The sequence below is a fragment of the Cardiocondyla obscurior genome, linkage group LG03 (genome assembly GCF_019399895.1).
Source record: "Cardiocondyla obscurior isolate alpha-2009 linkage group LG03, Cobs3.1, whole genome shotgun sequence".
Classification (NCBI taxonomy): domain Eukaryota; kingdom Metazoa; phylum Arthropoda; class Insecta; order Hymenoptera; family Formicidae; genus Cardiocondyla; species Cardiocondyla obscurior.
The window spans coordinates 10,656,880-10,672,231 of NC_091866.1; the positions used below are offsets into that span (position 1 = coordinate 10,656,880).

Genomic DNA, 15,352 nt, shown 5'->3' on the forward strand with positions numbered 1-15,352 from the left:
TTGTGTCTCTTCTCTAACTTTTTAATATTTTCATTAAAAAAATTTTTTACTTTATTTTATTTTATTTTATTTTTTTTTTTTTTACATGCCTTTGTCCCGACTACGAATTTAATACGGTAATATGCTGTTCACAACTTTGATTAAATTTTACAAGGCTGCTTCACATTTTATTTACGATTCTGTTATTAATTAAACTCTCTCAAATAAACTGTCATATATATGTATTTTTTTTTAATAATATTTTTTACTTTATGTTAATTATGCATATCTTTTTACATCTTCTCATTTTAATACATTATTCAACGGATAAAATCATTAGCAATAAACGCCACAATATTAATTCGGAATATTTAATTGGATGAATAGTGCATGTTATTATACGATTGATTGAATGAATTGTATAGAATAATAATAATTTTGTTTACTTAATCCGCGCAATAACAATTTCCTTTTTTAATTGGATCGCCGATCTTTTCTAACTTGAAGCAAATGCAACTGGGGGATAATGGCTTCACGGTTAATTCTTTTGAATCTTCTAGAATTGATTGCGCATCGTTTTTTTTCTTTTGCACATCAGTCTTTCGCTTAAATATTTTATCCAAGCAGGCTTGATCTCTCTTTTCGATCGCTCTTTTCTGGGGTGGCGCGTGGCACGATTTACCGACTAACGACGTAGAACCGCAGCTTTCCGGATCACCGGAGATCTTTTTGATAATTTTCTCAAGGTGGTGTCTCTCGCGTGGCATCTTGCTTTGGATTTTCGCCTTGCAATCACGGCACAATCTGACGCGCGATATTGGATAATCGATTTTAGGGCGAATAAACATACGCCTGAACGCAACCGCCGCCGGAGGCGTTGCAGTTTTCGCACCGGTCTGCAGTTGAGACTCTAATTTAGGTTCTGTCAGCGGAGAAGTTTGAATTCCGCCGCACAAGCAACAGTTACAAGCCGCTTTGCGCATTGCCTCGGACCGCCCGCCATAATTAATTGTCCTAATCTCGCGTTCTGTCTCCGGCTGCGCTAACCTGGCGGCGATCTTTATAGCACGTAAAAGTTCATCCGTGGGCACTCTCGCGCGTTCTCTTTCATCTCTTACAACTCGGTCGTGGCTAACGTGGCTCGTTTTATCCGTCTGTGATCCGGTGTCGGCGGTCGTGACGCTCGATTGGTCCTTTAAGCGCGAGAGCATTTTTCGGCCGGTTATTTCAGGATGGTCGCCAGCGATTTCATTTCTCGATGCTTTTAGCTCGGCTGGTTTTAAATATTCACTAATAATTCGCATCGGCACCGCGCGCGGCGGTTCGGCGGCCGTAAGTGTTTGCGCGGTTATTTGTACGAGCTCGACTTCGGCGGTCTCGGTTTGTGTAACTTCAGTTTGCACGGCCTCGGTTTGTGCAACTTTAGTTCGAATGACCTCGCCCCGCACGACCTCGCTCTGCGTGATCTTCGTCTGCGTCATTTCGGTTTGTATGATTTTCGATTGAAGAGCACCAATTTGCGGAATGTCGGACGGCTCCGTGGTCTTGATCGGCGGTTGCTGCAAAGCGAAAAGAAATCATACGTTCAATCGAAACGGTCAGTCGCTATTAATACACGGTATGTGCCAGAAACGTTGAAGAAAATTAAACGCGTCGTAAATGTACAATGCTCGGGAAAACCACGCATAATTAGTTGACGGAAAGATATTGGAACATTTGTCGAGAAATTGTTTATAGCTAACGACTATTAATATACTGTAATGAGCGCGGCAATTAGAGTAGATAACGTTTACTAACCGAACAACATCCCGCGCAAGGTTGCTTCTCGGGTATAATCTGCAATAGTTCTTTCTCTTTGAACTTCGCTATAATTAGATACGGCCGCGCCACTAATTGTGGTTCCAGTGGTATGGCTCGCATTTCCATCCCTGTTGACTTTATCTCAGCAATTGGAATTTTTAATTCTATCTGTACCACTTCTGGCTCCTTCTCTTCCAGCGGCGCTTCTTTCTCGTCCTTCGCCTCCGGTTTCTCGGACGTCGGCATTTCCGCTGGCGTTCTCTCTTTTTCTCCTTGCCTCATTTCTCCTTTTTTCTCCTTATCAAGTAACTCAATAGCAGATGTAACTTTTTCCGACCGTGTAACTTTTCCTTCTGGCTCTTCGTCTTTCTCCTTTTTAATTTCTGCTTTGTGCGCGAATTCTTCCGTTGTTTCGAGCGCTCCTTTTATTTTCTCCTTCATTACTGGCGGTGCCGGTACAAGCGCTGGCACGGATTCGATTTTTTTAGTCCCTTCTTGTTCTTCGACCGTTACGCTCGCGTGAAAATTTTTTTTCTCCGCTGTATCTGTCGCATTCGGCGCTGCAGCTTCTTCTTTTTTTTCTGCACCCTCGATTTCCAATTTCGTGATCGCTTGGTTTTCTTTTTCTGCCTCACCTAAAATCGGTGGAAATATTACGGGTTGAGTATCTTCCTTTTTTCCTACGACCTCGACTGATGACATTTCCGTTATTTCGATTTGCTTGCTTTTCTCCGTATCCGTTATCAATGGCGATTCGGTGACTTTAATCTTTTCTTTTTTCACGATAGGTTCTTCAGTTTCGCTTTCTTCTTTCGACGTTATCGTGTTTGGAGGTAATTCTGATAGCGCTGTACTTGGCTTTTCATTTTCTACTAATATATCTTTGTTTTCTGTTTGTTTCGATATATCTTTGTCTTTTTCATTTTCATTAATATTATTTAATACAACTTTCGGTTCTTTCTTTTCTATTTTCGACATATCTAACGTTTCTTCTTTATCTGTATTCGCCGTTTTACCATTTGCGATTAAATTTACAGTTAATTTATTATTTATTTGATCCTCGACTGTTGTAATATCTTCTGCATCTTTATTTTTAGACGTTTCCATTTCTTTTTCATCTTGTACAGTTTCTGCGATTTGTGTTTTCTCAGCTTTTATTTCGATATTCGACTTATGTGGTTCGGGCACGGTTAACGTGATCGTGTCATTTTTCAAATCTTCTTTATTGCGAATTGTAGGAGGCTCAAAAGAATCTTCTATTGAAACCGGCGGAGGGGATTTCATACCAATTGATACTTTCTCTTCCATAGAAGTAGACGGTAATTCTGATTCAGTTATCGCTTCCGTTGGAGTTTTTACTTCCGCTGATATTTTTTCGGACTCGGAAAATTGCGCTGGCTCCGTTTTTGTCGCCGGTTCCATTTCCTCAGCCTTCAAAATCATTAATTCAGCTTGTAACTTAGTTTCATGTATTATGGTTTCATTATTGTGCCGACTCGTTTCTATTCCATTCTTCCCATTCGCTTTTTCCGGTTTATTTTCCATCGTTATTGCTGCGCTTTCCTCTTTCGCTTTTTTAGATTGTATCTGGCAGAACGTAATTAAAGCTATAAATAGCTGCGATAATCGTAACTTGTAAACAATCACTCGCAATATTTTATCAATCTTTTACCCCGACATGAGTGCCAACTTGTTCCGCTAAGATGTCAGCAATTTTTTTTACTTCTCGACAGTCGGGATGCTTCTGAAAAAGCAGAACAAAAATTATTGTAATATTAAATCAAAAAGAGAAAGATATATTCTGCACGCATCGCGTACATTATACATACAACTTTAAGCTTGTTTATAACTTAAATTAAAATATTAACACAGTTTTTCTATATTTATATAATTACAATACGTCTTTAAATAATTGAAATTAAGTTTTAACTTTAATACGAATTGTATACCGCTGCTGTCGTGCGAATCGCGTCGATCGCGTCGATCCACGAGAGGATCGTTTCTCTTTTTATCACGATGCCTTGATCGGTCTCGATTTTGTTTACTTCCGGCGATTGGTTTTTCGGCATTGTTACCAGCCTATCGTCCGCAGCTTTTTCTTCGTTTGTCGATGGCGTTACATTTTCTTTAACAGACACGTCGATTCCAGTGACTCGTTTATCTACATTTTCGACAACTTTCCTTTTGATTTCGGCTCCAGGAATTCCATCTTCTCTTTCTTCTTCTTTTTCAACATTATTATCGACGTAACGTTCTTTTCTTTCTGGTTCCTTTTTAAACTGATTCTCTCGTTCCTCGTCGCTCACAGTTTCAATATATTGCTCCGTCGACGTAGTATATTTTTCGCTCAACGTTGTTCGTTCCTCGTTTGTCACATCAGTAAGCGATGACACCGCGTCGTTGCATGCGAAATCAGGCGCGCATGGTACGCCGTCGTTTTCATACAGTTCCTCCAAGGATTCTAATTGAGACAAGTATTCCCGAACTTTTTCGAATTTCTTTCGCTCGTAAGCTATGTCCTCCGGCCGAGCGGCGCTTCCGGCATCTTCGGTCCGCACGAGATCCGTCGGACGATCGACTGCGAAATCAGCCAGGTCGGGTTTAACCGAGATGAGCTTATCGCTCACGACAACAGTGGTTTGCGTGTCGGCATCGATTACGTCGACTTTTACTAAAGCTTCCGCATCCGCGACTTCGATCTTCGCGAGAACTTCGCTGTCTTTCACCGTGGCTACGTCGTCTTCTCCGCCAACTGACCGATGTACCATTTTAGCCCGCACCGCGACTTCCTTGTCTACCAATTTTGCAACGTCGTCGTCGCGACCTGTTGTAGCCTCGATTTTCTCGACACTCTGTAACTTCCCGAGCTCCGTCTCGCACGCGGCCAGCCTCGCTCGACATATCTCGAGCTCGTTCTCCAGTTCGCGCACGCGATCCGCCAGTTCTCGGTTGGCCGCGGTTTTTACGTTTAATTGTTCTTGCAGTTCGTTTACCGCGTCGATCGCGTCATTTTCTATCTTAGACCGCAGTTCATCCGCTTGCTGAAGTGTTCTCGCGTAAGCCTCCTCGCGGCGCTCCAATTCGGCAATCTTGCGCTTTGTATTCGCCTCCTCTTTCGCAGTGTCGTCGTCGCGACCTGTCGCAGCTTCGATTTTTTCGATACTCCGAAATTTTTCTAGCTCCGTTCTGCACGCAGTCAGCTTCGCTCGACATTTCTCGAGCTCGTCCTCCAGTTCGCACACGCGATTCGCCAGTTCTTGGTTGGCCGCAGTTTTCACGTTCAATTGTTCTTGCAATCCGTTCGTCGCGTTGATAGCGTCACCTTCCATCTTAGAGCACAATTCATCTGCTTGCTGAAGTGTCCTCATATAAGCCTCCTCGCGGCGCTCCAATTCGGCAATCTCCCGCTTCGTAATCACCTCCTCTTCCGCTAATCGTTGCAGCTTCTCCAGGCACTTAACGTCTCCCGATTCGATGGACATCGCGCTAGAGATTTTATCGAGGTGTCTATGTTTGCACTGCGTATCGCCGCACTGGCAAGGTTCTTCCTCTTCCATCGCCTCCCGCAGCACTTTGGTTTCCTCGTTTAGCCGTTCTATCGCGCTTTTTTGCTCCTCCTGAATTCTCCTGGCTTCGTCAAGTTTCCTTTTTCTTTCTTCCAATGTCGCAAGTTTCTCCGACCAAAGAGTTCGTGCTTTCTCAACCTTTTTCAACGCGAGTTTTCTTTCGGCTTCGATCTCTCGTATCCTGCAATCGTAATGGCAGCTCGGCGTGCTACGGCAAGAGAGTTCTCTCGCATCTTTAAATTGTTTTTCCAGGATACGTTTTATCTTACAAACGGGTGCGCCTTGCGACTTTCTCCAGATATTCCATACCATTACCGCCGGTATCGAACACTCGAGCATGCCCAGACGTTGTCGTAGATCTCCTTTCATTTTGTCCAGTTCTTCCCGACGGTGCTCCTGTTCGTCGATTATGTTGCGGAGAGAACGTCGACATTGACGTCTCTCGGTCGTTACCATATCGCCGACTTCCTCCGACATTTTAATTTCGCGTTTTGATCTGTCGGATAAACAAGTTTCTGGAAACGAGTCCGCCTTCTTGAGCTGATCGGTAATAATTATTTTCGTAACGTTATCTTCTTCACGTTCGTGAACTGATTTATCACGTTTCTCGGTGTCGTCGATTCTTTCAGAATCAGATTCTGATGCAGTCGACTCTTTTAATATTTCATTATTCTCCTTCATTTTTTTCCTTTTAAGTAGAATTCGTTTCTTTTGTCGAAAATTTTTCTCCTTCCGATGTGGTTTCAATTATATAAATCTTTGATTCGGAAGGAACGCGACGTTCTGATTTTGCATCCTTTTTTTTTCTTAGCAGTACGCCTCGATAGATATTAATTTTGTTTTTGTCCTTTATACGCTTTATGATGTCTCGCTAAAGGTTGAATTAATATTCTTGAAATATTTAATTGTACGAAAAATTTAATCTGCCCATTGAAACATAGGTTAGTTTATTTGTCATAAAATTTTCAAAATTATAATAACCTTATCGTTGCAATTATTTCAATTGCAAAAAATTTATATTCGCAATTATCAAATGTACACTTGTCGGCGCGATTTGGATTATTCCGCTGAACGTTTTAATCCACGATGCAGCTTAGCGATTGTAAAATAGCGCCTTCGCTTCCGCGATTATTTTCATCTGTTTGGAGATTGCGTCAAAAATATATTCATTAATCCCGCTAAAAGATTTAATAGAACTTCTAGCCTATTTACCTGGCCAATTATTCTCCCTTGCGTCGTCGCACGCATGCATTATCTTCGTAACCACTAAATCATGTCTTGCTGGTTGATATACGGGATGTGCTGCCTAGCATTCGTTGTTCGTTGCGCGAACGGCACGCATTACATTTTCGACGAAAACGCACCATCAATTTTGGACAGATTCCAAAGCGAGCAGATTCTGTCGGCAGATTACCGCAAATCATTCATGAGATTTGTCATAGCATGCGATTATAGCTTTCGATATCCCACATAAATCACGGTTCTCACTGCGAACATGTCTGTATATCCGTTGACTATCTTTGCCATCGATAAATAGATCGAGAACGCTTCACTTCATTGTGTCTTTATTAAAACGAAATTTTGCATCTCTGTATATATGCGAGTACCAACGTCAGTTTTAGCCTGTATACAAAATTTTATTCGTTCTAAGTAATAACGTGGAATATTATTATTACAAGGCCGCAATAAAAACCCGCGTATCGAACACGATGCGTTTTATGATAGAAATGAAAATGATACGCGGAATGATACCTCGAGTCTTTGATGAATGTATAAGTGAGCATTTTGATGTTAAACTTTGATACATAAAAGCGTGTATAAAAGCAGCATGGTATTCAGCAAGCTATTTTTGCAGTGCTTCTACATGCGTCAACAGATATCTTGATTCATGCATCTCGGTAAGAAATCGTTACAGAAATATGTTGGTATATTTAATACCTGATATGAAAATCTCGCGCAAAATATATTTTACAAACGGCAAACTGCAATATATATATTTAAGCGTATAAATAAATACAAATAAAAAGTTTAGGAAAATGTGAGATTTTCCGCGCGAGGACTCTTCGCCTAATATTAGAAAATACTTGTCTTCGTTGAATAATGCGAGCGTTCAAGGGATATATTTATCTTTTTAGCATAAAATGTATATCGACTTTTATCCATTTCAAGAGTGGTTTAGGACCGTGTGCTCAAGGATAACCCTGAATATCATTCCGGAAAGATCTATATTCCAAGCTTCATCCATCAGGCAAAAACTTACCTGATGAGCGGTTGACCTCACCTATCTTCGATATTCACTGATATGCACTTACATCCATACCCCTTTCTTTCTCTCTCTTGTTCACTCGCTCCCTCGCTCACCCACGCGTTCTCCATCTCTTTTCAACTTCCCTCCGTGCCCTTCACAAAATCAATAGCGTCGGCATACCGAGCTTATCTTACGATAGAGCCGCATCGGAAAACCAAAAATTGACACGCGATCGAAACCGCAAATCGGAAAATATCGAATCGAGTTTCTCGCTGTTCGCTCGTGGAAGTTTCCTCGTTGAATTTTGACTCTGTAAGACCTCCCCCGGGACTGCCGATCGACGAACGTAATTTCGCCCAAATAACGGAGAGTTCCAATTGATTTTGAACTTTGGGGACTGTGCTTTTTCAATCTGAAGAAAAGTTTTCGCGACTAATCGCCGCTCGGCACGCTCAACGACGGAGGGAAACTTTCATAAACTGCGTTAAGCGTTTGCTGAAACTTCACTGAGCTGCGCGGAATATTAGGAGAATATACTTTTGAATTAAACTCACCTTGCCGTAGGACGCACCGATGACTTACAATAATTCTAACAAACTGAGTTTTAAATACACAAATTCAGCCGTACCGTAAGTTTACTCGACTTTAATTAAAACATTTTGCAGCAGTTACATATTTGCATTTAATAATGCCAGTTAGAAAAGTAAAGCGTTCTCCGGTAATGTTCACTTTCATTAAATAATTATACGCGAAGTGCTTTACTCCATTATACAACATGTGAATAATTGGTGATGGCACGAGATGGTCAATCTTTTAAATTGTTTATTACCAATTACAAGAACAGTATGAATTAATCACCGTTTTATATTTCTCGGCCTTATCATAGGTTGCATTTTATTTTGTGCGCAAAAGAAAAAAATTAATTTTAGAACGAAAAACATTAACAAGCCAACAACATATAAGGATGACACTATGTAACATAGATAAAATGTCATATAACAGGTACCTGGTAAAATGGATGGGTTGGAATATATTAAGCTAATTAATGTAATAATTATTTAATTTTGGACATGTATAATTACGTATTGATTTATTACGTACATACATATATGAAATATTCACAAAGGGAGAAACTTTACGAAACTCGTGAAGCATAGCTAGCTGTATCGTACATTATTTATCAGCAACATTTCGGTATTAGAATACTAATTATGATGTAAATCAATTACCTTAAATTTATTGAAAAAAAAAAGTTGCACGTTGAAAAACGAAGGATGAGAAAATATATTTTATAGACAAATTTTTTATAACCGAATGCGGTGTTAAAATACTTGTAAAATATCAAACATTAATTAGAGACTATATGTTTTTCAAATATTTACTTTGGTTTATAATTTGGTCGTATAGAGAGAACCTTTTTTTTTTTTTTTTTCTAGAAAACAAAAAGTAATTTTTTAGAAAACTCTATTTATATGCATTTATTTTTATTTTTTTGTGACAGAAATTTTATAACTTGAAGTGCACGGTCACTACGCAACCAATATGAATTCTTAACCGATTTTGTATCCTTTCAAGTTTGATAACCTTTATGATTTCCCCGGAGAGTTGTGCATCAGAAGCGTATATTGCTGTTTTATAAAACTAGAAAAAGAAAAGATTTACGCGGATGAATTTGAAGCACATAAAGCTGCCAGTTAGAATTTCTCCGTTTCTGTTGAAAGAATATAACAATTCACTTTTTTTTTTATATACGATAAGCTTGAGTACAAATAGTAATAAAAAAGTTACCCAAGATAAATTTATATTTAATTACAAAAAAGAAAAAAAAAAGATCTTGGATGAAAGATTTAAATAAATATTGATTAACGCAAAAATCCTTTAACCTTGCTTTAACCGGATAAAATATGAATCTTGAAACTATATTTGAACTTGAAGTTCAGTAAATTGTAAAATGTTTGTTCTTAAAAATTAAGAACAGAGCGGAAAGAAAGGAATAAAAATTTATAGGATTAGCTTTGCAGTGAGATCCACGATAAAAATGGTATACCGATTTATCGTAAAGGTTGCAGTTTAAAATAAAACGCGCTCATGTGCGTGTTTTCTCGTATGTTTTGTGTACGTGTGTATATGCATGTGCCGCGACGTGTAGGGCGAATATACGTAAGATGTATTACAGTTCGCAGGAGTTGGAAAATCTTTTTGTTCGAGCGTAGTTGAATCGCTCGCGGATGTACTAGACTGACTAGATCCTTTCGACTCATTTCCGGCATCGAACGTGGGATACAGAAGTAGGATCCGATTATTCAAATAATTCTGTCTTAGCCGGAATACTGCCGGAACAGGCAAAGTGCCAACTTCTTTTATTTTAACTTTTTAACGAGATTTCCACTCTTCCAAGACTGAAGACAACGCTGCTTTTTTTCCTCCTATTTTTTTAATAATAAAATCAAAGCACGACACATTCTTATAAACACGCTTTCGTCTTCTACGAACTGAAGTTATTTAGTCGCTCAATTAAATCGGAGTAAAAAATTCCTTTATCCCTTATTTTCTTTTGTTTTGTTTCTTCGTAATCGTGAAAACTTTCTCAATATAGTAAGTAAGTAAGTAATGGGTTTAGATAAAGTACAAGACGTTTAGAGAAAAATGGATCTTCGCGTAGACTCGAGTATCGATTGTTGCTATTTTTATTCTCCAAAATTTATTATTTTATTAAAGTTGTTGAAATTATTTTATATTAGAAGAGTAAAAATTTGGAAAATGGTTTCAATTTAAGCACAGCCCTTTTGGTAAATTAATGTAAGTAATTTAAGTTTTGAAATTTTATTTACCGGTGGAAAAGTAGGATAATTTTCACTCATCTTCGCCTTTCATTGGAAACCGAAATGAATCAACGTTATCATTAAAAGATTCCTCATTGATGTTTGATAAAGGTTCTTCAAATTGCTTTTATGTGATCGGCTGAATTTAAAATATCATTAGGTCGAGCACAAAAGTGCCCTTCTTTTTTCTCGCAAGATGTGATAAAATTTCTTTGATGACGCTCGATAAAATTTGCTCGTAAAGCATGCTCGTGACGTTGAAACGTATACAGTTAAGAGTGGATTATACAGGATAACCTGGACTCGCGTGCGTGCTCAGGGTTTCTTATCTACTACGGATCAAAAGTTACCTTGTATAACTTTTGTCAAAAGCTCCATCTCTACGTCTATTTCTCGTCTTTGGCTCAAAGGTCGGAGATCAAATCTTCCGTCACGTCCAAAATCCCAAATGGGACTATGTATAAGATCGGAAAATAAGATTTCTTCTTCCAATAATTTGAAAAAGTTCTTGTGACTTTCGACGAATTGGAACGGGATGTATAACCGCGTTCAGGATTGTAAAGTCAATGTAATATGGACTGTCATTTACGAAATTTTTTATACCGAACGTAATTATCTAAATTTTGAAAAAAAAAATTTTTTATTGTACATGCAATACAACTTGACTAATTTTTTTTTTTTTAATTAGTGTACGTGAGAATATGTCGTTTGCTCTAAAAATTAAACGCCTATAACGATAAAGGATAGGAGTGCCTTTCTGTAACGTTACATCACACTCCGTCATTTAGTGACTGTTATTTAAAATTTCGCAAAAAGCGTAACGTCGAAACTTTTACCGTGTCATTCATTCGGATCACATATACGATAGTACGGATCTAGTTGTTCGTCGTATATTTAGTTTTCACGTTAAACTGATATTGCCTTAATTCTCTAATACGCGATTCCCCCACGTGTGGTATACGCCGCGGGCGTTAATTATTAAAATATTCATTTACGATGTGCGTAACGCAGCATCGATATTTTAAATGAGTTCTATTTGCGCGTGCATTTTAATATGCGGCTAATAAAGTAGCGCATCAAGTTATTTATAGAAATTAAAAATAAGTACATACAGCGTTATTAGAAAATAAATAAAAGCGTGATGCGTTATAACTATAATTTTTAATGAAGGAATTAAGGGAATAAAATTTCGTTTGGATAATTAATTTATTGGCATAGAGGCCGCATATCGTGACATATGTAGTGCTCGGGATCCTTCGCCTGGAAACTAGCACGGCAAAACGAATTTCCAATCTGGGAATAGTCTGCGAAGTCCACGTGGTATACGTAACTTGCCGCATACGTTGCACGGCAAATATGGCATGTAATATTTGGTAACGTCTGGTGGACAAGTAGCAACACGTACATAACCATAATTCGTCAGTTTCAGCGATCCGATATTGTACGTCAATGTTAGAGAGCGGCAACGAGCGGCGGTTGCTATCGAAATTTTCCTCGAGCAAGTATTGACCCGAATCTGAATTCGCGAAGCAGCGTTATTAAAATTGCAGCGACGATTTCTCGAAGGGAATTGGCGCAAAATATAGATTTGTATTCCGCTCAGATACACTCCTTTTTCTCCCGCGGTAAAATAAGCCGGCGATCGATGGTACACGCGATTCGGGTCTCGCGCGTGAATTAATTGCGTCCGGTATAAATTTCACGGAGCGCAGGCTCTGAGCCGGGTGTGCGGTCGGATTGAGATTTTCGTTTTTGGCCCGTGAAAATCCCGGCCTCCTCATTTCCGCGCGACTCGGTCCGGTTATATTTCCCCAAACGGCCGTGCATATCTGCCGGGGCGAATTTTGTCGGGCCGATAAACGAGGCGCGAGAGTGAGAGAACGGTGTCCCTCGCACCACCTTCCCTCCCCTCCCCTCCCCGACGACTTTCCGGAGTCGTATCTCGCGTGTGCAGCGGCTGCTCGGCTACGTATAACGACACGGAGGCGCATCGACGCGACTCCGCACCCTTAAAGTATGTAGGTTAGACGTGACGTCATGACCCGCCTTGTGACGTGAACCCTCTCCCCCTTCGGAGTGAAATATGCAGCGATGCACTCGTGCATCCCTTGCGGTCATTGGCATCCGCCACAATGAATCGCCGAGGCTGAGGCGAGCAGCATCGCGGACAGACGTAGAGTCTAAACTGTTTGCCCGCTCCTTTTTTTTATCCCTCTTTCTCTTTTTCTTCTTTCCCTCTTTTTCTTTTTCTTTTTTTTTTTTTTTTTTTCTCCCCTGTGTCGCACGTATTCTAACTTCTCGTCGTACATACAGAGTTCCTGTGGCATGAGGCCGCCTTTGCGCCGCTCGCTCACTCGCCAGCGGTCGACAAATTGTGTTTTAAACCATAGAAGACTGCTCTTTTTCCATCGCCTCGCTCTATAACCCATGCGTTATAACGTTGAACGTAAATTTTATTTTATTTTTTTTTTCCCTCGGGGCAATTTTATCAATGGCAAAATCATCAGTCTTCACGATAAGAGACGTCGCGATTATCTTGATCGATATCCCGCGTTCCCCCCACGATAAACTAAAATTCTTTAATTTTGAAATTTCTTCACTTCGAAGTTGACGTAATATGTATAATGCATTTAAATTAATGTCCATGCATTAGAAACGGCGGGCGACCGGTGTATACTTATCGATGACAACGTATTCTTAGCGAAATACACGTAATTGTTATCAGTTTCCTATCGAATGACACGTTAGCCTGCGTGCCAAGTTGCGGACACTTTTCATTTGCGTTATCGATTGCTATAGTATATCTATTCGCGTAATAAAAACAGCGCGCACGTCGAACAGACTTAATATTACTTAATACTTTATGAAATTTCGCAGATATGATAACCTACAATATTAGTGAATACTCTAGTTCTATTTTCGATCACTTTCTTCCTTCCTTCCTCAATAGAAATATTACGCGAACTATCGAAATTGTTATTGTCCTCGATACACCGAAAGCACATACTTAATAAAAGCAATTTCAATGGCTTTAACGTACAACGGATCTCGCGTTACTATCGCGACGCCTCGGTCAATAATCGATTATTTTTTAGTAGAATACTTTTTAGGGTGCGACAGAATTAAATTCAGAAATTGAACTTTTTCGACCAATACCGATTGCCGGCTGCAATCTTCGTGATAACGTTTAGTTGATATTCCACCTGGCTGTCGCATTCGATCGCTCTTCGCCACTCGTCCGAGCGTGAAATACCGCGATTGTGCGCCATTCGTGCGAGTGAATGTGTTAGACGGCACTTCCGCCTTCCCCCGGGGCTTTTTACTTTTGTATAAGAGTTCAGAATTTTTCAAGCCGCTCCTTTGCCACCGATAAAATATTCAATTAAAGCATTAAACTCCGCCGGATTGTTTGTCTCATTTTCCTTATTGCAGTTTACGGCGCGTGACAAATTAAAATATTTTTCTCACATTTAATATAAAACACTGGCACATATTTTGCTCGTGGAAATATCAAAAAATTTTCTATATTCCCCGCTTTTTCCGCGAAAAGATCCCCGCGTATTGCAGCTATGCCTCGGAGCTATGCTATAGACAGACTTCTAATAATAAATGAAGAAATAATTCACGTTGCAATATTTATCAAATATTTATCAATATATTTCACTCTTTTTTTTTTTTAATTATTTTTTTATTTTTGCGATAGCCAGCTGCAGTTTATACTTACGTAAAACCATTTCGCTTTTTCCAATACACGACGGTGGTTCAGCGAACTCTCGTACGAAACGGAAATATTAAGCACGTGATCCCCGGTGATGCGGTTGGCATGTCCAACCTGAGATGAAGTTGTTGGTAAATTCCTGTGGGTATACTTCGATATTATCGCGTGGTCGTGTAGTGTTCAAAGTTCGATAGTTTGATGCAATTATCGTAACGTTCGCTACTTACGTGTTCGTACGTATACGTTATCGCTACGTGCGATAAAATTCACGGCGTTGTTCACTTTGGCGCGGAGTTATCGATCGTGCGGATAACTAAATCGAATAATTATATTGTCGCGGCGATTGATGCCGTTCAATGCGGAACGATCGTACGATACGTACGAACGTGCTATTTAACTACAGTGAATAACCGCGTTTGTCGCACATCATCATATTTTCCACAGTTAGATTTTTAATGATATATTTCCTTTATCTTTTAAAGCTCGTTAGTTACTTAGGAGACTTTTAAATAAACGACGCAAACTTTCGTTACAAAAAAAAAACTATAACTTAATATTTAATATCGTAGTTTTTTTTCTTTTTTTTTCCCTTTAATTATACGTTGATATCGGCTCTGTTTCTTTGTCGCTTTGAGCTGGTGTTCGATTGCGCGATTACAGGTTGCAATTGTAAGCTTATAATTACTTCACACGAAATCCTTAAACATTTAATTAACTCTTTCTCTAAACCAACTTAAGTTGAGAATACAGAGAATTGAGTAATGTGCTCCGCTGATCATATTTAAGAGCCAGCTGATTTTCAGTTATGCCTTTGTGCGAGATGCAAATCTGCATGAACAATATCAGAACTAACTCCGGCTGTTTAAATGGCCCCATTGTGCCCCAAGCTTGAGCCGAGAATACGTCGAATAATATGCTCCGTTGCTTGTGCTTAGAAACTATATAAGATTTTTGTTAGTACTGTTGCGCAAGATTGGATTTGTATGAACAATGACAGAATAATAGCAGGCGCGAAATGTCAGAAAGTAAAAGTGATGAGCTTAGGGAGAACGAGTTTACAAACTTGTAAATTATTGCAATGCGCAGTTCCATTTCAATTCGAGCTGAATTAAAATGTACTTAGAGTTGCGTTTACACTTTGTTCTTCGCAGTATAAGAACTTAATTCTTAATATCGAAATATTCTGCATTTTTAAGCGAGTGACTGAGAGTGTTTGTTC

General features: G+C 39.4%; 2 protein-coding genes across 5 annotated transcripts in view; one reads left to right on the forward strand and one right to left on the reverse strand.

Moving 5' to 3' along the window:
* The window catches only part of Dnc (phosphodiesterase dunce), a 302,183-nt gene that overhangs the window by 76,525 nt on the left and 210,306 nt on the right, over window positions 1-15,352 (forward strand). The gene's annotated exons all lie outside the window — the stretch shown is intronic.
* LOC139101237 (myosin heavy chain, non-muscle) lies at window positions 3,439-10,151 on the reverse strand. Its single transcript, XM_070654267.1, has one exon. The coding sequence runs from the start codon at window positions 6,024-6,026 to the stop codon at window positions 3,711-3,713; it is 2,316 nt and encodes a 771-aa protein (XP_070510368.1). The 5' UTR covers window positions 6,027-10,151; the 3' UTR covers window positions 3,439-3,710.

Coding starts and splice junctions, on each gene's coding strand:
- LOC139101237 (XM_070654267.1), bottom strand. CDS start 6,026: ATGAAGGAGAATAATGAAATATTAAAAGAGTCGACTGCATCAGAATCT.